Source organism: Myotis daubentonii, chromosome 12, assembly GCF_963259705.1.
Source record: "Myotis daubentonii chromosome 12, mMyoDau2.1, whole genome shotgun sequence".
In the NCBI taxonomy this organism is placed as follows: Eukaryota; Metazoa; Chordata; class Mammalia; order Chiroptera; family Vespertilionidae; genus Myotis; species Myotis daubentonii.
This window is the reverse complement of record NC_081851.1, coordinates 79,106,609-79,134,048: the sequence shown is the minus strand read 5'-3', so window position 1 is coordinate 79,134,048 and position 27,440 is coordinate 79,106,609. Positions and strand designations below refer to the sequence as shown.

At 62.6% G+C, this 27,440-nt stretch overlaps 2 protein-coding genes across 3 annotated transcripts; one reads left to right on the top strand and one right to left on the bottom strand.

Annotated features, from left to right (window-relative positions):
- Nucleotides 1-292: 292 nt before the first annotated feature.
- CMPK2 (cytidine/uridine monophosphate kinase 2) lies at nt 293-7,842 on the bottom strand. Its single transcript, XM_059660609.1, has 5 exons — nt 7,005-7,842; nt 5,340-5,454; nt 3,915-4,116; nt 2,566-2,799; nt 293-1,789 (listed from the first exon to the last, which is right to left on the bottom strand). The coding sequence occupies exons 1-5, from the start codon at nt 7,683-7,685 to the stop codon at nt 1,663-1,665; spliced, it is 1,359 nt and encodes a 452-aa protein (XP_059516592.1). The 5' UTR covers nt 7,686-7,842; the 3' UTR covers nt 293-1,662.
- A 6,088-nt stretch (nt 7,843-13,930) lies between these two features.
- Nucleotides 13,931-25,856, top strand: RSAD2 (radical S-adenosyl methionine domain containing 2). Of its 2 annotated transcripts, XM_059660606.1 has the most exons (6): nt 13,938-14,349; nt 17,496-17,657; nt 18,692-18,921; nt 20,790-20,939; nt 21,801-21,833; nt 23,226-25,856. In XM_059660606.1, the coding sequence occupies exons 1-6, from the start codon at nt 13,989-13,991 to the stop codon at nt 23,388-23,390; spliced, it is 1,101 nt and encodes a 366-aa protein (XP_059516589.1). In that variant the 5' UTR covers nt 13,938-13,988; the 3' UTR covers nt 23,391-25,856. The 2 variants fall into 2 exon arrangements, with proteins under 2 accessions (XP_059516591.1, XP_059516589.1); XM_059660608.1 differs by lacking the exons at nt 20,790-20,939; nt 21,801-21,833; nt 23,226-25,856 and adding an exon at nt 19,910-20,216 and having other exon boundaries at nt 13,931-14,349.
- Nucleotides 25,857-27,440: the final 1,584 nt, after the last annotated feature.

Genomic DNA, 27,440 nt, shown 5'->3' with positions numbered 1-27,440 from the left:
CAAGCAGACGGCAGCCAGGGCCGTCCCGGGGGAACCCACAGGCCCACGCGGGATGCTGGGCATTTGATCTTTGCCACGAGAACCTTACAGTCGGGTCACTGGTGAAGATCCCCCGTCAGAGCACGGAGCCGGGTGGGAAGCGGGCGCCAGCGCCGAGCCCGCCAGGACGTGCAGGTCGCGCTCTGCCCGGGAGCCCAGGCTGACCTCCTTGCGGCCCCAAATGCCCCTCCTACCCCAGAGCCACCGGGGGGCACCTTCGGACATCAACACGCACGCGACAACAGCGCAGGCCGGACACCACAGCGAGTTTATTCGCCGCGAGGGGCGGAAAGGAGGCACGGAAGATGGAAGGCTTGTTTTCCGGGGCAGCACGCAAGCTGTGCAGACCGTCAAGTCACGAACCCCAAGAACATACTTTGACGTCACATCTTAACGGATCCCGACACTATGTGTCAGCTTTAAAAATATTTTCATATGAAATCATATTTCCATTTATATGCATCGATATAGTGTGTATACATTACCCAGGGTTCTTTTGAAAAATGGAATATCATTAATACTAAACGTTACTATAATTTAAGATTCCATAGCATGATCCTGATAAGGCCTCAAATGTAATTATCTGGGGGGGAGGGGCTGTCTCAAGAAGACAATCATCTATCCATCTTGGAACTGGAAGAGATTTAGGTGACCGCCTGGCTCCGCCCACTCCGTAAGACACATCAAGCATTATTCTCCCATTTTGATCAAGTTACCACTAATATTGCATGACTCACCCAAAGCCACCAAGCAGTTAAACGTCCTCTTTTCTCAGCCACTGTTTTCTAGCCAAACAGACCGCCAAGCGGATTTCATGGGCCATCACAGACATTCAAGTGCGAGACCCCTCACTAGGGGACCCCCTCCAGGGCCCGCTGTGCTCACGACGTGAGACAAACCACAGCTGGGGAAGGAAAGACACACCCGCGTGGCCGTGGCTTCCCGGCCCCATTGCTGGTAGAGAAGCCCGGCCCCAGGCCACGGAAACCCTGCCAGACTCAGCGACACAACCACATGGCTGCCCTGGCCACCTGCAGGAGTCCAGCTCAGGGCAAGACGCTCCCCAGACCCACAGCCAGTGCCCAGAGGAAAGGGTGGCAGCAGAACAGGCAGGAGTAATTCCAGAAAGGCCGGCGCGCCTGCGCTTCGGGGTCTCGGGGTGGTGAGCTGCCGACACAGGTGGACACCGGCTGTGCCCGTGCCCCCGCCCACCAGACGCTCCTGGGGGCCAGGACCGCAGGCACGTCCCGTGGGAGGGCTTGGCTCTGGGATCTGGGGCTCCGTCAAGACCATGGGGTGAGGCCGGGCTGGGCAGACGTCCACGCCCACCGTATCAGGGTCTTGCCAGGGCGCAGGTGTGGGCGTGGTGGAGGCTGGGAGGGGAGGCTGAGCGGGGAGGGCTTCCCCGAGGACTTTGCTGGGGCGGCGTTCGTAGAACAGCGCGGGGTGCCCGGCGGAAATCTCTCCTGGTGCCCACGGGAACGTGGCCCATCGGTCAGAAGCACAAACGATAATTAGGGGGACACGGAGAGGCCTGGTCCCCGATTCTCCGGGACACACCGAGCGGGAAAGCGAGTACCCAGCCCTGGGCGGAGCGGCTTGAACACCGGACGAGGCGCCGAGTCACGGCAGCTGAGGACAACGATCGCGGATGAGGCTGAGCACCGCCTGGAGGACCCTCTCCCTCGAGGGGCTGGCGTCCACCACGTGGCAGCCCGGGCTCTCCATCCGCGCGTAGGAGACCTCCACCCTGGGGACCGAGAAGGAACAGGTTGGCACACGTCTCCGCTCGGCTCTCCGGGCCCCCGGTGCTGTGCCACCCGCTGTCCCGCCAGCAGCGTGAAGCCAGGTCCCCGTTGGGTCTCCCACTGCCTCCCCTGGCGCGAGCTCTGCCACAGGCCGTGTTTGAGACACTGTGTCCAATACCTGACACGGCCCAGCCGGCCTGGCTCCGTGGCTGAGCATCGACCTAGGAACCAGGAGGTCACAGTTCAATTCCTGGTCAGGGCACAGGCCAGGGCTGTGGGCTCGATGCCCAGTGTGGGGCATGAGGAGGCAGCCAATCAATGATTCTTTCTCATCATCATCATCATCTCTCTCTCTCTCTCTCTCTCTCTCTCTCTCTCTCTCTCTCTCTCTCTCTCCCTCCCTCCCTCCCTCCCTCCCTCCCTTCCTCTCTGAAATAAATAAGCATCTGTATTTTTAAAAATACCTGATAGGTCAGGAGTGATGTTTAGCAGCCAGCGTTTGTGAGTCCCTACTGTCCGCCACGCAGTAGGGCTCCGCGTGAGCCTTCCCCCTTCAGACCCAGTGACTTAGGGAGGACCCACTGGCACCCCATTTTGCAGACCAAGTAGCAGAGACTCAGAGAGATTAGGCCATGCGCCCAGTGACAAACGTCTCCGCAGTCTGTGCCCCGGAAGGATTCAGACGAGGCCGAGGTCACACAAGCTGGAGGCCCTTGGCGTGGACGCTGCTTCCCCCCGAGCGTCTGAGCACCCCGCCCGGCGAGGGCGCAGCACCTACTTCTGACGGAACACGCTGTTGGCCTCCAGCTCCTCCTCCTCGCTGGTCCTCTCCAGGCCCCGGCCTCTGATCCTCCTCAATCTCTCCTCAGGGCTCACCGTGAGCAGCACGACCAGGTCGGGCCTGAGCAGGTCCTTCGGCCACTGGTAAACGGGGTGGTGGGCCGGGGGCAGGTGCTGGACCGCCCCGCTCACCTCGGTGGCGATGGCGTAGGCGGCCGTGCTGTGCCAGTACCTGGGGGGCCAAGGGGTGGTGAGTTCCCCGTCTGCAGAAGGAACCGAGGTGGCTCTGAGCATCAGCCACAGGGGTGCCTCTGCTCGAGCCTCCCTCGCACTGCACCAACTAAATAAATAAACCTGCATCTTCTGTTTAAAGTATTTATAAAATATCAAGAGTAGCCCGGCGTGGCTCCGTGGTTGAGCGTCGGCCTATGAACCAGGAGGTCACAGTTGGATTCCCGGTCAGGGCACAGGCCCGGGTTGCAGGCTCGATCCCCAGTGTGGGGCGTGCAGGAGGCAGCCGGTCCATGATTCTCTCTCATCACTGATGTTTCTCTCCCTCTCCCTCTCTCTCTCTCTCTCCCTCCCTTCTTCTCTGAAATCAATAAAAATATATTCTTTAAAAAAGAGTAAAACGCACAACCACAGTGCGGATGCAGTGGGCTCCCCGAGCTGGCGACTCAGGGTGAGATGCCACCATCGCATCACCCTGGTTTGTCTCCTCCTCAGGACTCATCCAGCTCTGATGGGCCCGTAGGTGCAGGGTGTCCCAGAAAACGTACGGACTTTCACAGCTGAGCGTGCAGTTCCGGAAAGGAAGCGTGTCTTAATAAACATGCCTGTACAATGACTCACAGTGTAAACGTGAGTCAGACGTGTTAGGGACACCCTGTGTGTATCACCCTCTCCTGCCACCGTGTGCTTGCTTCCTGCCAGCAGAGCACCGACGGGAGAGGTCGTTGGCACCTGTAGGTGGCCAGAACATGCCTGCTGACTCAGCCACAAACTGGCAAACCGCTGAGATGGCTGATGGAGGAAGGAGGCTGTGGTCGCTGTCCCCGAGAAGGCAGCTCAGGCCCTGGGCAGGCGGCATCGTCTTCCTCACGCCTGCGTGTCTCAGCAGGAGGCTGGGAGAATGCCCCGTGCCCGCCCAGCTCCTAGGACAGCGGATGTAGCCTTCTGAGCACAACGCCAGGCAGCGGTGCAGGCAATTAATGCATCATAGACGTTATTCCTGTGATTATGGTAACACAGTTTCACCTAACACACAAGTGTGTACTTGCCCGCGCACGCGCACACACACACACACACACACACCAGGAAGGAAATGCCACCCTCCCTCTCACCCACCTGTCCACCACCACGGGGGACCTGGCGGACGCCTGGGCTATCTCAGAAGCCACGATGTAGTTGCCCAGAGAGTAGAAGGCTCTCCTGATGATGGCGGGCTCGTCGTCGAAGGCCTGCCGCCACTGGCTGATGCAGGCGGGCGGCGACTTCAGCAGGGCGGCCTGCAGGGCGTCTGCCACCGCCTGGGTCACGGTGGTTTTGCCTGCGGGTCACACAGCACATCAGCCCCCCACCGTCACTCCCAGGAGTCACTCTCCTCTCGGGGAGCGAAGGCGGTCCTGCCCCGTCCCTCGGCGCAGCTGGTTAAATCCCGTGATGCTTCACAGCACGCGTGTCAAACTCACAGCCCGTGGGCCGCAGGCCACGTTCCTTCAGCCCGCGTTAGCCTTTGCGTTTGACATGCTTGCTTCACAGACACTTGCAGGCCCTTGGGAACCTGGGATCCGCTCTTTGGTCTCGGAATACCGGGAGGGGAGCCCGACTGGCCCTCTTGTTGGCAAATGATCGGCAAGCTCCGGCGTGGAGGCCGGATCGGCTCTGCTCACGCCTCCTGACCTGCCAGCTGCCCCGGGAAAGGGCCCTCCAGCCGCCACACCAGGTGACACCATTGTCCCTGAGAACAGCCTTGTCACCTGGCCGGCCAGTGTGGCTCAGCAGCTGAGCGTGGACCCAGGAATGAAGAGGTTACGGTTCGATTCCCGGTCAGGGCACCTGCCCAGGTTGTGGGCTGGATCCCCGGTGGGGGCTGTGCAGGAGGCAGCCGATCGATGGCTTCCTCTCTCATTGATGTTTCTCTCTCTCCCTCTCCCTTTCTCTCTCTCTGAAAATAATAATAGTAATAATAACAATAATAATAATAATAGCCGTGTCCAGGGCCTCTCCTCTGCCTCGGCCGCACCCCTGCGTGCGCTGGGGGCTGAGTGCAGGCGCGTCCACTGTGTGTTCACGTCCACTTGGCGGCTCCCAAGGCTTCCTCCGCCCACGTCCTGCTTCTTCCACTCCCACTCTCCAGGGGCCTCTGGTCACCTGGGGTTTCCTGACCACCCCTCCACGGGTGCTGATTCTCGGTGGCGAGGACCCATCCTGCCTTCCTCGCCTGCCCAGCCCCTCTCTGGACCGAACAACCCCCGCCAATCCCCCTCCCCCCCAGCTCTCCCTGACCGTCTCCGGCCCCCTGGCCTCCCACCCAGGCTGCACCCACTGCCATCCGTGCTCCTGAGGCTCAATGCCCCGCCCCAGGCCGCCCACCGAAGGGCTTCTGCGTCTCAGCGTCGCACCCCCAGCTCCTCCGGCACAGCAGGGGCTCCCAGGCCCAGCCAGAGGCTCCCAGGCCCAGCGGCCTCTGTGCAGTTCTCTTGGGAAAGACCTGTCTGTCCCGGCACCTGCTGGCCCTGTCGCTGCCACACCCACAGGAAAGCCTCTCACCTGTGGCGTCCAGGCCCTCTATGACGATGACCGGGAACGCGCCTCTGAGCACCTGCCGGGGGCACCGGTCCACCAGCTCCAGCACCGCCCGGGCCTCGGGCATGAAGGGCGTGCACTGCGAACAGCACGTCAGCGTCAGCGGGGAGCGGGCTGCGGAGCCTCAGCTGAGCCCAGAGCAAGCCTGGAGCCCGCGGTTCACGGTGTGCGGACCCGGAGGGCGGGGTGGCTGCGGCTCAGAGTCGGTAACGGTCAGGGTCCCGCTCCCCGAGGAGGAAGGACAGGAGTGACACCCCATTACGGACCAGCGTCACCCAGCGATGTGGGAATCTGGCCCCGCCTGGGGAGTGCGTCCAACATGGAGGATCGGCCGCACCCACCGTGGGCTCCGATGAGAGCTGTGGGCCCCCCTCCAGCGCTCCTGTGTGAATCCCCGCCCTGCGGAGTGGGATGATGGAGGGAGCACCGGGCACCTCAGGGGCTCAGGCGCCGGGGCTCTTAGGGACCCAGCCTCAGCAGGGCCTGGGGTTCCGGGGCGCCTGGGGAGGCCACTCTGTGGGCCTGGATTCATTTTACAAGCTTATGGGGAGCGTGGGATCAGGTGGGAGCAGAGCGGGCTGTGACGGGGGTTCAGAGAGCGGACTCTGGGTCACCCCACTGCAGCCCCCCGCCCCTCCCGGCAGCTCTGTGCTGAGGCCCAGGCATGGCTGTGTGCCTGTGCTTGGCGGAGCTGGGCATGCTGACACCTCTGTCAGGGTGGCCCCAGCATTCCCTCTGCGGATAAGGAAACAGGTGCAAAAACATTTAAGAAACTTGCTGAGCCCGGCCAGCGTGGCTCAGTGGCCGAGAGTCCACACAGGAACCAGGAGGTCAGGGTTCGATTCCCAGTCAGGGCACAGGCCCGGGCTGGGGGCTCGATCCCCAGTGTGGGGCGTGCAGGAGGCAGCCGATCAATGATTCTCTCTCATCATTGATGTTTCCCTCTCTCTCCCTCTCCCTCCCTCTCTGACAGCAATAATAATAAAAAAAAATTAAAAAAATTTAAAAAGAAAGTGAAGGTGACTCAGGCCCTCAATGCCAGAGTCTGGGTTTCACCCCAAGCTGCCCGCCTGCAAGTGAATGCCCATCCCCAGGGCGACCCCATAAGCTTGTAGAATGAATCCAGGCCCACAGTGTGGCCTCCCGGGCGCCCCTGGACCCCAGGCCCTGGCGAGGCTGGGCCCCAAGAACCCCGGCTCCTGGGCCCCTGAGGTGCCCGGTGCTCCCTTCATCACCAGGAGCGATGGAGAGGGGAGCCGGCAGCTCAGTAGCCCAAGCAAGCGGCCTGTTTCAGTCCCAGCTACTTACACCCCCAGAGGCCTGCCTTTCTGCACCCCCACCTCCGGAGGGTGAGACCCTGAGCTGACGTCATCTCCATGCCCCGCAGCTCCTGTCCTGTTCTGTGCCCAGCTCTGCGCCAGGGGCCAGGTGTCCCACAGCGGGGCGGGCGGACCTAGCGGCTGGGATCTCCAAAGGGCCACGGGGTCTGGACAGAGCCAGGCGGGCAGGCCGCCTCCCTGAACCAAGGACCCGGCCAGAGGGGCCTTGCCAGGCAGCCCAGCCCCACCCCCTGCCCGCTTCTCAGACCCGGGGCTCCATCCCGCGGGCGGGGAAGGGGCGGCCACTTACCGCCTCCAACACGGCGCGCGCGGCCTCCCGGTGGGGGAAGACCCCGGAGCTGGGCAGGTCGGGCACCACGGGGTGCAGCGCAGGCTCCGGGGCGGGCACGACGCGCTCGGGGTCCACCTGCCGCCACTCGCGGCCGCCTCGCAGCTCCCACGGGCGCTGCCACAGCTGGTGGCTCTCGTCGCCCACGAACTCGCCCAGGCTCGGGCGCGGGGCCTCCAGGCACGAGTCCAGCAGCGCCAGCAGCGCGCGCCGCGTGTCGGGGCTGTCGTCGGGGTCGCGGAGCAGCACGCCCCGCTGCAGGCCGCCCGCCCCGCCGCCCGCCCCGCCGCCCGGGCCGTAGCGCAGCAGCCGGAGGAGCTGGCAGCGCCCGAGGGGCCCGCGGCGCAGCTGCAGGAGGAGGCGCTGGAGCAGCCGCGCGGCGCGCACCCGGGCGGCGCAGTCCCGGCCCGGCGCCACCGGCACGCACAGCGCGTAGCTGCGGCCCGGGGGGCCCAGGAGCGCGGCGGCGCGCGGGTCGGGGGGCGCGGCGGGGCCCTCGGTGCCCCCGGTGCCCACGGCGAAGTGCGCGAGGCCGCCGCCCGGGAGCTCGAGCGCGAAGCAGCTGGGCTGCGCCATGGCCCCCGCGCGAGACGGGCTCTGCGGCCGGGCCAGGAGCGCGAGCAGGCGGCCGGCCGGGGCCATGGGCGGCTCCCCGTCCCAAGTCCGGGCTCTAGGAAACGGGGCGCGGTCGGGGCGCCGCCAGGAAACCGAAACCGAAGCGGCCGCGGAAGCGGGGGGCGGGGTGCGGGCGGGCGAAGTCCGTGCCAGCTGGCAGGTGGAGGAAAGGCCGCGGGTGCGTGGCCGCGGGTCCCACGGGTCCCCTGGTCCCCCCCCGCGCGCAACCCCTGGAGCCGCCCTCCCCGCGGGCTGTGCAGGCGGCGCTGGGCGGGACTGCGCCTGCGCGGAGCTCCGAGCGCGCGAAAGGGGGGGGCGCTGTCCGGGGTGAGTCAGTCGGTCCATCCGTCCATCCTCACCCCAGGGGTCTGCGGGGCCTGCAGCCTTTTCCGGACCTGGACTCCCTGCTGCGACCACCCATGCGTCCTGGCTCGGACCCAGTCCCCCACCCCCGACCCTGGGCTGCCTAGCGCCTGAGCGAGGCCTTTGCGCTTCCCTTAGGGTTTCCCTCCCGCTGCTGACACGGGCTGGGACACCTGCTGTGCGCCTCAGAGGGCCTGTCGGGACCTCAGAGGGAAGGGGGATCCATGGACTGTGTGCATACGTGCAGCCCCCTGGACACAGACAGTGGGGAGGGCTTGGGGGGGACAGGAGCAGGCTGGACGAGGTCAGCGGGGAGTGGAGATCTATGTCACACTTTCAACAATAAAGGTTAAAAATAAGTAAATAGCCCGGCATGAACCAAGCTGTCCCAGGGCCCTGCCACAGGCACCCACAGAGCTTTCCGGGCGGGAAGAGGCCATTGCTGCCTCATTCACGCAATGATTTGGGTATTTTCCTTCCTGTGTGCTCACTCGCTGGTCTTCACAAAGGATCTGGCTGAGAGAGAAAAAAAAATTCCCTGGGGAGAAACCTGGGCCGGTTAGAATTGAGATGGAGGTGCAAGACCAGAGGTAAACCGGCACAGCCAGCTCTGCCGCCGGCGTGTGGATGGGAGGCGGCAGGACGTTTACTGCGGAAGGAGGCCTCCTGGCACCGCTGGCCTAGGGATGCGTGGGAGTGGGGCGAGCAGACAGGAGTGACGGGCCGGGGCGGAGCCTTGAGAGCCTGCAGTGTGTCCTCTGCGAGGGAGACAGGGTGGTGGGTGTGAGCTCCTTGCCCGTGCGGAGCGCAGATGAACATAACAAGGGAGCCAACTCCTCTGTGTGCTTTTTAAAAATATTTTTATTGATTTTAGAGAGGAAGGGAGAAGGAGAGGTAGAATATCAATGATGAGAGAGAGTCACTGATTGGCTGCCTCCTGCTCGCCCTGCACTGGGGATCCAGCCTGCAACCCCGCAACCCCAGGCAGGCCCTGCCCTGGAAGTGAGTGGTGACCTCCTGGCTCATAGGTGGACGCTCAACCACTGAGCCTCGCCGGCCCGGCTCCTGTGTGTCCTGCATCCCCCCAGGCGCCTTTCCGGACTCTTCCACGCCCCGCCCCGCCACCTGTTCTCAATTCAAGCTTCCCTCTCCATTTCACCCACCTCCTCCCTACAGGAGACGTGAAGGTCACGACATGGCCGTACCTGGGCTCGGTCAAGGTCACCTGGGTGTGGAACACTGAAGACACAACAGCCTCACTCTTAAGGGAGAGCAATCTCTCCAGCCCAGAACCCTCCGTCCCAGGTCCGACGCTCCATCCCCTGAGCCACACCAGCCAGGGCCCTGGGAAGGTTCTAGATGCTGACCCTTGCTGAGCCCTGTGTGCACCTGGAGCACACGGCACCTGATTGCGGTGCACAGACAGCCAGACTGGGGGCGGGCGGCTCGTGCACAGCGGGGGTCCTGAGAGGAGGTGCCCGTGGCGCCCCTGCCCGTGTCTCTCACACGTGTCCCTGCAGCTCCCTGCCAGGGAGGAAGCCGGGCCTGTGCGACCCCAGGTGGCGAAGGCTCGGAAGCCGGTGCGGCTCGCCGGCTGTGATGCGGACCCGGTCAGGCTGCTCTTGCCCGGCTTCCCTCCCCTGAGGGGCCCCACCTGTGGTGCCACCGGCTTCACGTCACGTGGGCTCTCGCAGCCGATCAGCAAGCAGGAGGGCCACCTGGCGACTCACACCACCTCACGCCCAGAAAGGAAACAAAAATGCCCAGGAACGGCACTGTTACTGTTCATTTCGTTACACACACACACACACACACACACACACACGCTTACATGAGGTCTGTAAAGTGACACTCATTACACGAGTTACAACCAGCCGGGAGGGAACAGGCCGAAGAGTTAAAACGGTGCTTGCAGCCATAACCCAAGGAGGTGCACGGTCAGTTCCTACTAATCCACCATCAAAAGGCGGAAAACCCAACAGAAATGGGCGAGAGGCTTGAGCAGGCGCCTCTCGAAGGAGAACCCCCGACTGTCAACACAGCAGGCGGTGCTCCACCTCCTCCGTCCTCGTCCTCGGAGACTGAACTGGAACGGGAAGGAGAGACCGCAGCGCCCACGGGTGGCCAGGCTGACGTGGCAGAGCAGAGCGTTCGGGGACAGCACGGGGCAGGGGCGCGGGCCACGGCCCCCACTGCTCCAGGAGAGGGCCCGTGTGCCGAGGGGAGCATTCGTCTCCCTGTGAGCCAGGGCCCCACGCCTGGTTCCTGCACGTACACGGATGTACACGGATGTTGACCAAAAGGCATGGGTTTCTCAGCCTCGGCGCTCACCTCAATCGCACGGCAGATAAACGGCGGCGGGCTCACAGGCGGATTCGGGGCCGCTGAGGCGGACGGGCTGCTTCCGAGCTCCGCTCCGCGTAAGGGGTGCGTCTGTGGATGCCGACGGAACGGGCTGCACAGCCCTGGGAGCCGCCGTGTGGTCGGCAGGAGTTAAAGGCAGGCACACCGCCCTGGCTGGCCGCTCAGCGGTTAGTGCACCGACCACGCTCGGAATGACCTCGGGTTCGGGTTCGATTCCTGGGCAAGGGCACGGGTCTCGGGTTGCAGGTTTGATCCCCAGGCCCGGTGGTGGTGGTGGGGGGGGGCAGGAGGGGGGGAGGCAACCAGTCAGTGTGACTCTCTCACATCGATGTTTCTCTCCCCGCCCCCTCTCCATCACTCTTTCCAAAAATCAATGGAGGAAAGACCCTCAGGTGAGGATTGAATAATAATTCATAATAATAATAAATAAACGGGTGAGAGCAGGCAAACCTCGAGTGCGGTTGGAGAAACAGGACAGGGTCATCTTGGCGGCAGAGGGAGGCCCTCGGGGCTGGGAGAAGGTCAAGGTCTTGGGGACGTGTTTGTTGTGTGTTTTTAAGAAGATGGCGGCTGCCTAGAAGCGTCCCCTGTCGGGAAGGCTCCGGCTGCACCCCTGTGCCTCCATGGGCACCTGTGAGCCAACGTGCTCTTCCTGGTGCATTGTGGGCTCAGTGATGAACCAAAGGACAAGTGAGATGGTTGTGGGCAAGGACACCCATCCCACCATGCACCCATGCGTCACAGCCGTGCTGATGGCGCCACGGGGGCTGCCTGCGTCAGAGCCGGGAATGTTGGGAATGTTGTTGGGAATGTTGATGTGCTGAGAGGCTCGGAAGCAGGATGGTGACTCTGGCTGTTACCCAGCTGCGTGGATGCCATAGAGACAGGCTGACCCCCAGGAGCGGAGAGAGGAGGGGGCTGCCTCCACCTCCCTCCCTGGCCTTTCAAAGCCAGGACTTGGAGGGAGAAGGGCACCCACTCCCAAGCCTCACTCGGGGGGCGGGGGGGGGGCGGGTTGGAGAAAGGCATTCGGGGAGAAAGAAGCGCCTGTTCAAGGACGCCACAGTGACTGTCGGCTGCTGGGAGCCCCTTGCCAGGAGGGACTCTGACTTACTGACTTTATGGATGTTTCACATGTGAATATTGTTAAAATACATTTTTATTGATTCCAGAGAGGAAGGGAGAGGGAGAGAAACATCAATGATGAGAGAGAATCACTGATCCGCTGCCTCCTGCACGCCCCGCACTGGGGATCGAGCCCGCAACCCGGGCCTGTGCCCTGACCGGGGATCGAACCGTGACCCCCTGGCTCCTAGGTCGGCGCTCACCCGCTGAGCCACACCAGCGGGGCCGTATATTAACTTTCCTCTGATACATAGGAGGCTGCCAGTGAGCACTGCTGATGGAAAGAAGAAAGGAAGCGAAGGCTGCCTGAATGGATGAGTGAGTGAGGAGGGAGTGAATGAACAAATGAGTGAACACAAGACAGGGGCCCGGATCCAACAGCCCGAAGAAGTGATAATAGGATAATGTGATAATAACGATCAGAGAGTGAGCAGCGTGGCGAGTGTTTAAATCCGAGTTCCACCCTATGCCCCGTGTGACATAAGCTCCTCCAGGTGTGAAATACGTTGGTGTGAAATACGTATGTGCGAAGGGGGTGCCGCCCGCGCCGGACACAGTGCCCCGGGTGTGTGAGGTTTCTCATTGTGCCCACCAGGTGCTGGTGCTTAATACGCCAGCCAGGTGGGCGTGGCTCAGTGGGTGAGGGTCGACCTATGAACCAGGGGGTCACGGTTCGATTCCCCGTCAGGGCACAGGTCCGGGTTGCGGCTCCATCCCCAGTGTGGGGCGTGCAGGAGGCAGCCGGTCCATGATTCTCTCGTCATTGGTGTTTCTCTCTCCTCTCCCTTCCTCCCTGAAATCAATAAAAACATATTTTTTAAAAAGATAAGCATTACAACCTGTCATCCCAAGTAGGTTCCCAAGAGCAGGCAGGTGGGGAAACCAATCGCAAGTTAAACAGCTGAGGCTGCGATGGGAGCCACACCTTCAACCCTGCAGCTCCGAGTGCGTGTGAGGTCACCCTGTGTGCCCTCCAGGACACGGTGGGAAAAGTAAACAGATCTGTTTTCGTTTCCTTATACTCACGTGACCTAGCAAAAAAACCCAAAACAAAACAAAAAAAACTACTTTTCCTTTGAGCCAGAACAGGTGGGGGTTACACGCTGTGGGCGGGGCCGTGGGGCCGGCACTCACGTCAGAGGTTGCATAACAGGCACTCGGCACGCACCCCTCGTGTCTCCCCGCGGGGTTTCGGTTCCTGGGAAACGCGGTCTCCGTTTCCTTCCAGACAGAGCTCGGCTGCCACAGACCCCCCACCCCACCCCACCCCCCACCCCCGAGCTGTGCAGGCGGTTCGTGCACAGGCAGAGCCCTCGGGTCTGGCGGATGCGACAGCTCAGGTGTTTGCAGCCGCAGAAACGGCGATCCAGGGAGATAAACGCAGACCCAGAGCCGCGGGGCTGCTCGGTGAGGAGCTCGGGTTGGCAGCTCCCACAGACCAAGCCCTGGGACTGTTCAAGGCCCCTAATCTCACGCCGGCAGGCAGGCAGGCAGGCGAGCACACACCCCGCTCGCAATCTCATGCCGGCAGCCAGGCCCCCCCAGAGCTCATGGCAGAGGCGCAGAGAGAGAAAGCTGGCACAACCCCCCGCAGCGCTTTCTAAAATAACCGTAAACATCAACAGCGAACCCTTCTTGTGAGAAGCATCTGAGAAGCCAGGCGCCTGGTGGTCCTGGCCAGTGTGGCTCAGTGGACAGAGCGTCAGCCTGTGGACAGAAGGGTCCCGGGTTCGATTCCTAGTCAGGGCACCTGCCCAGGTTGTGGGCTTGATCCCCAGTGGGGGGCGTGCAGGAGGCAGCCGGTCCATGATCCTCTCTCATCACTGATGTTTCTCTCTCTCTCTCCCTCTTCCCTCCTCTCTGTGATCAACACAAACATGTTAAAAAGCAAAGTGCTGATTGTCCGACGTCTGTTACAGACGCCCAGAAGGGGCCCCGCTGCAGGGCACTGTCCTCCCTGCGCCAAGAGCCGGCACTGCAAACGCGGGGGTGAAGGGAACCTCCACGGGCTGGTGGGGTGCGCGGTCCCTATGGCTGTGGTCTGGGAGGGTCGCAGGGCGAGTGGGAGGGTCGCAGGGCGAGTGGGGTCTCGGGCACCCGGCAGGGAGGGGCGGTCACTCCTCTCACAGCCCACTTTCGCCTTGGCCACCAGGTGAGGGTTGACAGGCAGAAGCTGCTAGATGTGATGTCAGGCGTGAGTAATGCTCCCAGGACAGAGGTGGCCTCTGCTTATCGGCGAAACCGCACCTGCGTCCCCCCCGTACCCCCCCCTCCCCGGGGAGGCAGTAGCCAGGGCGCTCGTGCCGACGCCGCAGCCTGGCCTGGCCCCGTGCCAGCTTTCATTTTCAGGAAGAAAAAACCGAAACTCAGACTCAGCTGAGCGGCAGCCCAAGGGGCGTGTCCGCCTGCCTCCGGTGACAGCGTGTTTGCACACATATAAGCGGGCGGCGCGGGGCACCCAGCCACCGGTCCAGGACCATGTGGGCAACGGCTCCGCTGGCATTCCCCTGGAAGCTGCTGGGCGCCCTGTGGGGGCCACTGGGCTCCCTGTGGGGCAGCCTGGCACCCCTGCTCCTGTGGCTCCGGGCGGCGCTCCGGCTGGGGCTGGGCTGGACCCACAGGGGCCAGGGGCGGCGGGACGGGCCAGAGCCCCAGGGGGCGGGGGAGGAAGAGGAGGGAGGCGGCGGCCCCGACGGGCCCCTCACGCCCACCAGCGTCAACTACCACTTCACCCGCCAGTGTAACTACAAGTGCGGCTTCTGCTTCCACACGGCCAAGACCTCCTTCGTGCTGCCCCTGGAGGAGGCCCAGCGGGGGCTGCGGCTGCTCAAGGAGGCTGGTGAGTCTGTCCCGTCCATCCCGTCCGTCCCGTCCCCTGGCATCGGGGGCTGGGCCACGGGCGCTGGGCTGGGTGGAGGGGCTGGGGACGCACACCGGGTGGGGGCCTGCGGTTTCCCGTCGCAGGGCGAGGACACCACATGGTCCCTGGAGGCAATGCCGGCTGACTCCGGGGAGGGGCGCCCGGTCTTTTAAAACCACGGGACCAGCTGGGGCCGTGCGCCCAGCGTCTGGGAAGAGGCCGGTGGGAAGGCTGTGGTACTGTCTGGCTTTGTCCAAAGCACCGATGCGTCGGGTTTTCCAGAAAGAGTTAAAGAAGCAAGTCCAGCCCGGCCGGCGTGGCTCCGTGGCTGAGCGTCAGCCCAGGAGCCAGGAGGTCAGGGTTCAATTCTCAGTCGGGGCTCATGCCCAGGTTGCGGGCTCCATCCCCAGGGTGGGGCGTGCAGGAGGCAGCCGGTCCATGGTTCTCTCTCATCACTGATGTTTCTCTCTCCCCCTCGCCCTTCCTCGCTGACGTCAATGATATATATGTTCATATGTGCAAATCTGTGCCCAAACACAGGCTGGGACTGGGAGCGGCAGTGGTGGCGTCTTTCATGTCTCCCTGTGGAACTGGGCAGACGTGGCTCTCGAGCCCCCGGCGAACTTGAGCTGGGTCACGGCAGGCAGGCAGGCTCCGCGGTCAGCCCAGGGGGTGCCCTCCTTCACCCCAAGTCCGCCCTCCTCCCCTCCCGTCCTGTCTGTCCCGCAGCACCCGCATTCCTCCCCTGCTCTCACTTTCTCACGGAGGCTTAACCGGCATCCACGCCGTGGCCCCCACCCAGAGGGCACCCCGTGCCCCCGTGGGAAAGCAGCCCCCCCTTCTGGGTGGAGAGGCCACGGGCACCGAAGGCCCGCTTCCCCCCACACCCACCTTCTCCCGGGGCAGCCGCCACGCCCCTCCCCGCGCCAGGAGCTCTGCCTGATGTGCACTGTGTGCGATCAAACCCGCGCTTGCGCCTCCCTGGGCCTGACTGTCTTGCTCCCCATCCTGTTGCTCGGTGGTCCAGGGCCGCTGGGTCCCGTGGGGTCCGGCTGAGGGCTCCCCGTTTCATCTCACTGTCTCTGCGGCCCCACGGGAAAGCCCGCTCTCTCGCGAACATATTCCTGATGCTCTAACTCGCCCTCTTAACCCTCTTGCACCGCACCACCTCCCCGCTCCCCCCCACCCCGCGTCAGCACAGCCCTCGAGGCCCGTGGCCAGCTCCGTGTTGCCATCAGCACCCCCACCCCAACGCCTTAGGTGCCCCGTGCTGTGGGCACATCACGCCACACCCCTGAACCCCAGCATCCGCACCCCCAAGCCTGTGGTCACACTGGCCCCTCTTCCTGGAATGCCGGGCACCCCAATCTCTGGGGGAACGTTCCTGCTCCTCTCCGGCGGACAAAGGCCCTGCCCTTCCTCTGGGACCCCGGCCCCTGGCACGGGTGCGAGTTACAGCACTTTAGGTCGAGCGGCTGTCCCGAGTGGTTGTTTTGTCTTAATATCCGAGGCCCCGGAGAGTTTGAGTTCCAGGGTTGAGACCCAGCAGTTGAATTCACACTGTAACCTGAGTTCATTTTCGTTTACATGCGCCCTGTATTTAACGTTAAAGCACGCGGGCTGAAGAGACCTCCGATTAGTCACTTCTCCGGCTCTTCACCCGCAGGAGCCGCTGAGGACCCGTGCACTCGTGTGCCACCCTTCACGTGGGCACCCTGGGGGCAGGCTGACCTGTCTGAGACCTTCCCCCCCCCTCCTCTCCTTCAGCTGCTCATCAATTTTTTAATTATGTTTTCATTGATTTCAGAGAGGAAGGGAGAGGGAGGGAGAAACACCCATGATGAGAGAGAGTCATTGATTGGTTGCTTCCTGCACTCCCTGCACTGGGGATGGAGCCCGCAACCCGGGCCTGTGCCCTGACCGGGAATCAAGCCGTGACCTACTGGTTCCTAGGCCAACGCTCAGCCCCTGAGCTGCGCCAGCCTGGCAGCTTCTGGCCCTTTCGTACCCTCCATCCCTGCTCCTCAGCCTCAGCGAGAGCCTCTGTGACAGCCGTCTCCCTTTCCTAGTTACCCCCACCCCCCGTTCAGTCCGACTCCCAGGGGAGGGGTGCACCTGGGTGACGCTGCGTGTGGCACCGCAGCCCCCCAGCCTGTGAGCTGGTCCCCGGGGCCACGAGAGCAGGCACCGTGGCCCCTCACAGCCCCGCTGAGAGCAGAGGAGCTCCCGGAAGGGACCACAGCTGTGATTCGGGGTGGCCCCCCGGACTGTTCCGGGCAAGTGGGGGACCCTCTTTCTAAAGCTCCTCAGGGAGCACAGGACTTGCCCAGGCCCAGGGGGCGTCCTGGGGCCGGTCGCCTTCAGGAAGGGACCTCGGAGGAGCCGTCGCTGTGGTTTCGGGGGAGGAAGCGCACAGGGCGGGGCACCGGCCTTCTGGCCCCGGTGCAGGGGCAGCGACAGCTCCCGGGTGCGAGCCCGAGGCAGCAGGCGCGGGTGCCCACTGACGGCTGCCCCAGGACCGGGCTGGAGCCTGTGGCCAGGGCCTGGGACGGGCGAGGTGTGTCCTGAAAAGCTGCTGCCGCCGCATGGATTCCGTCGCCCCGGCGCCTGTTTCTACCTGGGGCGGGTGTCTGCCGTGCACGTCTGGGTTGCCTCATGGCACCCGGGCCTCTTAGGCAAGTCCCTCCGTCTGTGACTCGGTCCCCGCATTACCGAGCAGCTACTCAATAGAAGGAAGACAAGAAAACCAACCAGTGACTTTCCTTTTCCTGGTGAAACCCTGGCTTACCCACACGGCCATGTCCATAGAGTGGGGCTGACGGGCCTGGGCCTTGGGGAGGGGAAGGTAAGGAGAATCTCATGGCGTTTCTGTGACGCTGAGAAAACAAGACTTTGGCCATTGAGGTAGTGATGGGTGCCTGTGGCCGGGAGAAATGGGAGAAAAGTGTGTCTTGGCCCTGGCTGATGTGGCCCAGTGGAAAGAGCACCGGCCTGTGGACTGAAGGGTCCCGGGTTCGATCCCGGTCAGAGCCCAGGCCAGGGTCGCGGCTCAGTCCCCAGTAGGGGGCGTGCAGGAGGCAGCGGTCCCTGCTTCTCGCTCACCGTGGGGTGTCCCGTCTCCGCAGGCATGGAGAAGGTGAACTTCTCGGGCGGGGAGCCGTTCCTGCAGGACCGCGGGGAGTACCTGGGCCGCCTGGTGAGGTTCTGCAAGCAGGAGCTGCGCCTGCCCAGCGTGAGCATCGTCAGCAACGGCAGCCTCATCCGCGAGCGCTGGTTCGTGAAGTACGGTGAGCGCCCCCGCCCGAGGCCCGTCCCCTGCACGGCTGCATGTCCTCCCTCCCTGGGCTGGGACCGGGACCAAACCGGCCCGTCCTGATCTCTCCGCGAGCTGCGTGTGGAGTTAACGGCCGTGAGTTCTGCAGGGCTCCCGTGAACGTGTGTGTGCGGGCAGATAACAGCACTCGTGCGCTCAGCTCCTCGGGGCCGGCCAGGGTGGCGAGCAGGGGGCTGGGCTCCAGCTTCCCCACCTTTTTGCTTGTTCGCCATCACCCTTAAGTCTCCTAGGAAGGAAGCGACTGGCCCGGCCGCGCGGCTCAGGGGCTGAGCATCCACCTGTGAACCAGGAGGTCAGGGTTCGATTCCCGGTCAGGGCACAGGCCCGGGTTGTGGGCTCCATCCCCAGTGTGGGGCGTGCAGGAGGCAGCCTGTCAGTGATTCGCTCTCATCATGGATGTTTCTCTCTCTCTCCCCCTCCTTCCTCTCTGAAATTGATTATATATATGTGTGTGTGTGTGTGTGTGTGTGTGTGTGTGTGTGTGTGTAATATGCTGATTAGACCAGATGTCCTTCCGGCCGACGGTCCAGACAAAGCTGGGTCTGCGGGGACTGAGCTCCTTGCACAGATGTCATGCACCGGGCCCCTAGTGTGTATATATATATGAAAAGATGTGGTCTGCAAAGCTCGTAGATCAAACAAACTGACCTCCCTGAGAAGTGAGTGAGACCGGGAGGGCGTGCAGGCAGGAGCACACGCGCACGCACACGCACGCACGCACACACACACACACACACACACACACACACGGCGGAGAGTTTCTCTCGCGCGTGAACATCGCTGGCGTCCTGTGAGGTGCCTTCTTTCCTAAGACTATTTTACCGTGTGTAGCGCAGGTTTCCGTGTGTGTGTGTGTGTGTGTGTGTGTGTGTGTGTCGCACACGGTGTTTAAACAACAAACGCGAACGGGGAACGCAGGTCTGTTCCATCCCGAGGAGGTGGGAGCCGCTGACCGGTCGGAGAGCTGACCGCCGCCCTTTCCCGCAGGCCAGTACCTGGACATCCTCGCCATCTCCTGCGACAGCTTCAACGAAGACGTGAACGTCCTCATCGGCCGCGGCCAGGGGCGGCTCAACCACGTGGAGAACCTGCGTAAGCTGCGGCGCTGGTGCCGGGAGTACCGCGTGGCCTTCAAGATCAACTCCGTCATCAACCGCTTCAACGTGGACGAGGACATGCGCGCGCATATCCAGGAGCTGAACCCGGTGCGCTGGAAGGTGAGCGCCGGCTCGCCCGCGGTCCCGCCACACCGTGGGGGTGGGAACAGCTCCGGGGAAGTGGAGATGGTGAGCGCGCAGCTCTGAGCCGCAGCACCAGCTGGGACCAGGGTCCTGCTTTTTTTAAATATGTATTTTTACTGGCGGCCCGGCGCACGAAATTCATGCACGGGTAGGGTCCGGAGGCCTGGCCGGCGATCAGGGCTGATCTCTGGACCAACCGGCAGGGCGATCGGGGGCCCCCACTGGCACCTGCCTTGGCCGGCCTGGCGTCTCTCCTGCTCACCGGCCCCGCCCCCGCAGTTGCCACTGGTTGCCTCCCTCTGTGGGGCTACTGGCAGGGCGATCGGGGGCCCCCGCTGGCACCTGCCTTGGCTGGCCTGGGGCCTGCGGGCTGGGGGCAGCTCCTGCATTGAGCATCTGCCCCTGGTGGTCAGTGTACGACGTGGCGACCGGTCACTCCACCGGTCACCCAGCTGTTTGGTCAATTTGCATATTAGGCTTTTATTATATAGGATTGATTTCAGAGAGGAAAGTAGGGAGAGAGATAGAAATACCAATGACTAGAGAGAATCATGGATCCGCTGCCTCCTGCACGCCCCCTACTGGGGATGGAGCCCACAACCTGGGCCTGTGCCCTGATCAGGAATCGAACGTGATCTCCTGGTTCATAGGTCAACGCCCAACCACTGAGCCACACCAGCCAGGCCCTAGGTCCTTCTTTTATTCCTTAAAGTAGAAGCCACATACATGCTCTCTGCCTCAGTTTCCCCTCCTGTACATGCAGGGCTGATCCCTTCTGGAACATGGGGAGGTTGGAGGCCGGGGGATGCTAGGTGCTGGGAGACGTTCTGAAGCCCCCGAAAGCCTCGCCTGCACTCTCGATGCAGCAGAGCCAGGCTGCGTGTCCTCCTCCTGCTCCGGCTTCTGTGCGCACGGACGCCCTTCCGCATCGGTCCTGAGCACACGGCCTTTCATTGGTTCTTAGGAGGTGGCCAGGGCAAGGCCCTGCCCAAGCCGCAGCAACGTTCATTCGCCGAGATTTGTGCTCCAGTCTGACCCCTGTCAGCTCCTGGAGCGTCTCAAGTTCAAAGACACCCTGTCGTTGGTCGGCTGCCGCCTGAGGTCACCTGACAGTTCCCTGGGATGGAGTTTTTCCTTTCCCGACGATGCAGTCCTCACCATGGACTAACACCACACACACACCCCTGTTTATTTACTGAAAAGAATGTTGGAAAAGACAATTCATGGCTTTGGAACTGTCCTTACGCATTAACTGAGAAACCAGTACATCCCAGGGGCCTTCCGCAGGGCGTATGAGTACACCCAGCGGGAAGGACAGCACTTTGAAGATGCTTGTATCTTGATCTGGGGATTACAAACAATTGGCTTTTTAAAAAATATTCTTTTTAATTGATCTCAGAGAGGAAGGGAGAGGGAGAGAGAGAGAAACTTCCATGATGAGAGCGGACCATCGACCGGCGGCCTCCTGCACGCCCCACACGGGGGATCGAGCCCTCGACGACGCAGGCTTTGGCGGGAGAACTCGGAGCCGCGCCGGCCGGGCTCCATGTGTCCGCACGGCCCACGTGTCCGTCCTGGAGCATTTGCTAGCCTGCGGTCCAGACTCTGAGGTGCTGAACCCAGATAGAGCATCACCTGGACCCGTTCTTCCTGTGTCTACCTTTTAAGAATATCTGTGCTCCCTAAACCCCAGGGCCAGCTCCAGTGCCCCCCGAGCAATGTCTTTCTAGAACGTTCCTCAGAGTGAGGCGTCACCTCGGCTCAGGAGGGAGGAAGCTGGGGGCGGGGCCCAGGTGTGGGTGGCCCCCGACGGGACGCTCTCGCCAAGCACACGCGTGTTCCAGGTGTTCCAGTGCCTGCTCATCGACGGGGAGAACGCGGGGCCCGGCGCCCTGCGGGAGGCCGAGCGCTTCGTCATCAGCAAGGAGGAGTTCCAGAGCTTCCTGGACCGGCACCGCGGGGTGCCCTGCCTGGTGCCCGAGTGCAACGACAAGGTGGGTGGCCCGCGCCGGCCTGGCCCGCCGCACGCTCCGGTCCATTCCGAGGGGGCCCTCTCCCAGCTCCACGGTGTCAGGTAGAGACGGGGGGACTAGGGCAGAGTCTAGGGCTGAGGCCGCCATCTGTCCTGCACCCTCCAGCCCTGGGCCCTTTGTTTTTTTAAAAAAATATGTTTACTGATTTTAGAGAGAGGGAGGGAGAGATAGAAACATCCATGGTGAGAATCATTGATCGGTGGCTTCCTGCACGCCCCCTCCTGGGGGTCGAGCCCACAACGGGGCATGTGCCCGTGACCAGCATCGAGCCCGGGACCCTTCAGTCCGCAGGCCGACGCTCTATCCACTGAGCCACCCTGGCTCGGACAGCCCCGCGGCCTTTGCGTGAGCCCACGGTGCCCCCTCCTCCAGCGGGCGTGGTGCCGCTGTGCAGGGCCGGTGCGAGAGATGAGCACGGGTCTCTCCTCCTGGAATATAGATGTTGAAAAGGGGGAAGTGGGGTGCCGGGGGAATCGGCCCCTGGGAATCCTGGGTAACGAGGAGCAGGCTCTCCCACCGCGAGAGGAGAGGGGAGACATTTTTCCAAGCGACACGGGACCCTTCGGGCACAGGGCAGGGAACCCGGGCTTCGAGACTGGTGGGTCGGAACACACGCACCAGCTGCCCTGAAGGGTTGGGGGGAGGCGTGGGGGAGGAGGTGGGAGGGGGAGGAGGCTCACCTGGGGGCCACATGCCCAGAGCCACTGGGGCGAGGTGGGAAGCACGGAGCCAGGGGGGATGACCACAGACACACAGGCCCGCGGGACGGACCCCGAGCGTGAGGCCGAACGTGAGGCTGAGCCTGTCCCTCTCCCTTTGCAGATGAAGGACTCCTACCTGATTCTGGATGAGTATGTGAGTGCCCCCCACGGCCACGCGCAGTCACGGCAGGTGGTGAGGTGGCCACGAGGGCCGAGTCAGAGCATCGTGCTGGGCCCCCAGTGGTCCTTGGCCAGCGTTTCATCTTTCTTTCTTCTTTTTTGTTAATCCTCACCTCGGATATTTCCCATTTAGGGAGAGTGGCAGAGAGAAACATCGATGTGAGAGAGACATATCGATGGGTTGCCTCCTGCACGAGCCCCGAGCAGGGCCTGGGCCAGGGAGGAGCCTGCAACTGAGCTTGAGCAGACTCGAACCCAGGACCCTTTGGTCCTCAGGCCGATGCTCCATCCACGGAGCCACACCGGCCAGGGCAGCATTGCACGTTTCCATGGCCCCCGAGTCGCATTCATGTGCCCGAGCCCGGCCCCTGTGCCAGGTTCTGGGTCACGCCCGTGGGCAGGCTCAGCGGGAACCCGCCTCCGTATTTGCTCTGAGCCTCGGGGATGGGCTCCCCGTGGCTGTGGGTCCACGGACGTCCCAAGGAAGCTGGCATGACCGAGTGTCCTCTGCTGTGCCCCTGGGGGCCAGGGGTTTGGGGTTCCCCCGGCACAGGGTTCAGGGCCTTCGAGGCCTCGGGGGCTGCCCACAACCCCTGACCTTGGGTGACCTTGGCTTCGCTGGGAGGAGGTGACAGTGCCTCTCTAGAGCCGCCATGACCCCTTCCCCCGCCCTCCCAGGGAGAAGGGAGCGCCCCCTCCTCAGAATGCTCCCCCACTTCCTGTCCCGTTTTGTGCGGCTCTTTTTTTGGCGATGGAGGGAGGGGTCTGGATTCATAAGATTTTGCCCATATTTTTAGACCAGAACAAATAATTCCATTCAAAGACCTGTATTTATTTATTTAAAAAGTATTTTTATTGATTTCAGAGAGGAAGGGAGGAGGAGAGAGAGACAGAAGCATCCATGATGAGAGAGAACCATGGATCGGCTGCCTCCTGCGCGCCCCGCACTGGGGACCGAGCCCTGAGGCCAAAGACCTGTTTTTAAAAAATGAGTCTGACAAGAACTGCGGCGGCAATTTTTAAGTTGGATTTGGTCTTTGGAGAAACGCTTATTGTGACTTTTTAGCTTTTTATCGTTTTCAAGTTCATCAACGGTAGTTCATAGCGACTTCTTCCGTGTTTTCCTCGTGGGGCGTGCGGGGTCAGGTGAGAGCGCGAAGGCGGTGCCCGGGCCGGCAGGCCGAGCGTGGCATCCAGCCCGTGGCCCGTGGCTCGTGGCTCGCAGCTCGTGGCTCGTGGCCCGTGGCTCGCAGCTCGTGGCCGACACGGGCTGAAATGGTTGGATGCCAACAAGTCGGGTTGGGGCCCAGCGGTGAGTTTTACGGGCACACGACGCGGAAACCCCATGTCTGCCCTGCCCTTCCAGATGCGCTTCCTGAACTGCAGAGAGGGCCGCAAGGACCCGTCCCGCTCCATCCTGGACGTGGGCGTGGAGGAGGCCATCAAGTTCAGCGGCTTCGACGAGGAGACGTTCCGCAAGCGCGGAGGCAAGTACGTCTGGAGCAAGGCCGACCTGAAGCTGGACTGGTAGGGCTGCCGGACGCCTGGCCGCGTCGCGGGGCGCCTGCCGCACCGGGGGCCCGCGGACTCCCCGCTGCCCGCGGTGGCTGACCATGGGGTCCCGGCGCGCGTTACCACGGTAACTGAACTCCACGAATGCGGACCGTTCGCTGCGGCCACTTCGCTGGTTTGGTTTGGTCGGGGTGTTTTGAGCTTCGTTTCCTGTGATCCCTGCGTTTCCATCTCCAAGTCATTTTTCCTGGTTTGTTCATTTGATGGTCACGTCTTTTCTGCGAAATCCCCAGAGGCCAGCGTTCACATCTGGAGAGAATTGGAACACCTCCCTGCGGCCACGGCTGCTTGTGGCAACGCCGTCTCCCTTCCTGCCCTCGCACCATGGCCGCCCTGGACTCCCTCCCCCAGCGTGCAGAACGCGGCACAGGTGTGTCCGGCTCAGGAACGGCCACCTCATCAGGCTCCAGTGCTGGCCCGGGGAGGTAGCCGCGTCCCCCGATGATGCTGAGCCCGGCCCAGGGCCCAGGCTGACTGCTCCATACACGAGGGCGCGCTCTCTCTCTCTCCTTCCTCCCCAAGATTCCTAGCAAATCCCAGGTACACGTCCCAGTTCCTGATGACATGGACCAGGGCTCAGGCCTTGCGTTGTTGTGTGGACCTATTATTCAAGCCACACGAGTCTGTTAAGCAGGAACTGGGGCGTGTACGGGGCCGATGGCTGTCGGCTCGGGCGCGTGGGAGAGCGTGAGGAGGGGCACACACCAACCGGGTCCCTGTGGACGGAGCCGAGGGCCCGTGTCCTGCTTCTCGAGTCCTCGGGGCCACTGGGAGCGAAGCGCCGTCCAGGCCTGAGGACAGGGCCCCACGTCTCTCCCTCGCACCACGCGAGACCGGGAGGGACCTGTCCCCGAAAGGGGTCAGGACCAGAGCCCTTGTTTACGTAACCGAGTCCTTGTTTATGGCCTGGAAAAGGATAACTTCCTGTCATTGTTTCCAAAAAAGTAAAATCATGGAAAATTTTTGGCAGGGGCAGAGGAAAGAGCTATTTTCATCCCGCTGCCACGCCGCTGCCCGCCGCTGGGTGGCGCGTGCCCGGCTGCAGGGCGGCTCCACGGGCTGCTCTGCTCTCAAAGCCTGCGGAGTCGGGAGGGTTTGTCCTTTGAGCATCTGTTTCTCAGCAAAGACATCCCTGCTTCTGAGTTCAAGCCCCTGTCATTCAGCGGGAGTGTGTGTGTGTCCTGTAGCGCTGTCCTCAGTTTTCCACAAAACACACACACACACACACACACACACACACACAGATGGAGCAGCCACTGCGTCAGGGGCCCTCAACGAACCGCCGGCTTTCCCTGGGCTGCAAAGGGGGAGACGATGGATCGGCAAGCTGTTCTCCCCCGTGGCCGTGGACGGGATCGAGGCTGTGGGGATGTCCCTGTAATCAGTGTAATCCGTGTAAACAGAACTCGGGGGTTTTCTTCGCTTCGCGAGCGTGTGCTCCGCCAGTCGTCGCGTCGTTCCACGCGAGGGAGCTCGCCGGGCGCTCCGCCCTGGGGGCCTCTGAACCGGGACCCCGGCCTGAGTCACGTCCTCCGACCGGAGGGACCGTTTCTCCGCTGAAGGGGCCGGGACTTCTCCTGCCCGAAGGGAAACATCGAACGAAACCAAGCGAAAGCTGCCGTCAGAAGCTGCGGCTCCCGCTCCGTGTCCCGCTGCCGGGAAAGCTCAGCCTTCCTCGCGCCCTCAGGACGGCGAAGGCCGGGTGTTTGAAACGCTCGAATGCTCCCCTCTCTCAGCCGGGAGCAGCTCGGGGTTCAGGGTGCGGTGCTTCCAAGTTGGATTGTATAACGTGGTGCTTGGCGCTCTCAGTTTTAAATGTGAGTCTCCAGTTTCACGAAACGTGTCCCCTGGTTGCTGGGAAGCACCGGGCGGTGGGCAGAGGCGGCTCCGTGGGAGCGTGACGGGCAGGTGCCGCGGAGCCTTGCCTTCCCGCGGACGTCCCCGCTGTGGGAGCGGGGCTGGGATTCCGTCTTCAGGAGCCCAGATCTACGCTGACGCGAGCCATCGCCCACCGGCCTTACGTGCGCCTCCTCTGCGTTCTTTAGCCGGAGGGGATGGGAACGGGCCCCTTGCTGTCACGTGTGAAGAGGAGTGAGACCATTTGGCGGAACCACCCGGAACGCAGGCGCCTGCTCTGCGTCGGGCGGGAGTTTGGGATCTAGCTGTTGGGTCGAGAGAGAGAGAACCTGATATTAAAGCGAGCGAACAGGTCACCTGGGGCTCAATCGGACGGTCGGCGCGGCCACCCCGCGCGGAAGACGCTCAGGCCGCTGTGATCACAGAGGCAGCTCGCGCCTAGGGTTCACCGTCCCGCCTGGAGTGTGACTCGCGCTCTGAGAGCCTAGGGAGACCCATGTATATATTGTCCCCTGTGGCTGGTGCTGTGATGGAAGATGGCATGTATTAAAATGTGTTTTGTACGAGCCTCCTGTCTCAGTGAGTGTGATGAAGTGTGTTTAAGGCCGTTGTGCACGTTACAAACTGCCGTCGCTAAAGGCAAGGACACATTACACATCAGCAAGGCTGTGCGGGCTCATGAGCACATTTTAGCCTCTCGGCAACGAGGGGAGTGGAGATGAGATGGCGGACACTCGTCTTGTTTTCCACGTGGAAGCCAGCGTCTGGGGACCAGTGTCCCAAACTCATCCCATGGGAGGGCTGAGCTCCTGCAGACGGGCGCCAGCATAGCAGCAGCCCCGGGCGTGGGTGTCAGAGGGCTGAGCTCCTGCAGGCGGGGGACCAGCATGGCAGCAGCCCTGGGCTGAGAGGTCAGAGGGCCACCCTGCTGAGTGTGACCTGGTCAGCTGCCCAGGAGAGAAAGGGCTCCCCCAGCACCCTGGTTCCCGGTGTCCGTTCAGTCTGGACCCCGCAGATGCCTGGGGCTGGCCCTGCATCGGCCCCACAGGCAGGAAAGGCTGGCGTTTCTGTCACCTGCTCCCTCTCCCGCCTGCTCCCAGCTCCCTGGCCCCAGCGTTCCCCTCACGCCTTCTGGCTGGAACCGGTCTCCCTGGGACACCCGGGCGCCTAAGCCCCGGTTAGAAGCACTCACCTTCCCCGAAGGCCATGGCCTCACTCCCTTCCCATCCCGGTGGGCCAGCCTCGGCTCCAGGCCCCAGGACAGGGGTCAGGTCCAGGGAGGAGACTCCAGCGACAGCTGGAGCCCTCGCCATCGTGGCCGGGTCACCCCCAGCCACAGTGGGGTGCTCACCTCAGTGCCAGGCCCCGCGGGTGCGTGCCTCTGCCAGACCGGGAAAGTGACCAGACCTCACACAGGAACTGCGGGGCGAGTCCGGCTCAGAGGCCACTCACGGGGCTGGAGTGACCAGAAAGACGCTGGTGTTGTGTCCGTGACTGAGAAGAGCACATGTCTGGGGTCTGTTTGAGAAGCAGAGTCCAGCAACAGGAAGAAAATGAAAATCACCCACAGCGGTGCCCCCAGAGGCGACTGCGCGTCCACCCGTCTTCCCGGGCAGGCGCGGGTTCAGAGTCCAGTTCATGCTCCCTGTTCCCGCCCGCACCCCTTCTGGGGGGTCGCACAGCCAGTGGTGTCCTCAGCGTGAGTGAGAGCAGCCGCCTCCCACAGTCCCGCTAGGAGGGGAGAAGGGCCTGTGCATTCACAACCCCACAGGGAGTGTGACACACGCCCTGGCTGGGCTCCCCCTGCCTGCGGGCCTGCGTGTGGACGTGAAGGCCTCTCAGGTTCTGGAGATTCGCTTTATCTCTTTTTTTAAAAAAATATATTTTATTGATTTTTTACAGAGAGGAAGGGAAAGGGATAGAGAGTCAGAAACATCAATGAGAGAGAAACATCCGATCAGCTGCCTCCTGCACACCCCCCACTGGGGATGTGCCCGCAACCAAAGTACATGTGCTTGACCAGAACCGAACCCGGGACCTTTCAGTCCGCAGGCCGACGCGCTATCCACGGAGCCAAACTGGCCAGGGCGATTTGCTTTATGTTAACAACAACCACAACCACAACCATAGAAACAAGGCTGGAGCGAGCCGC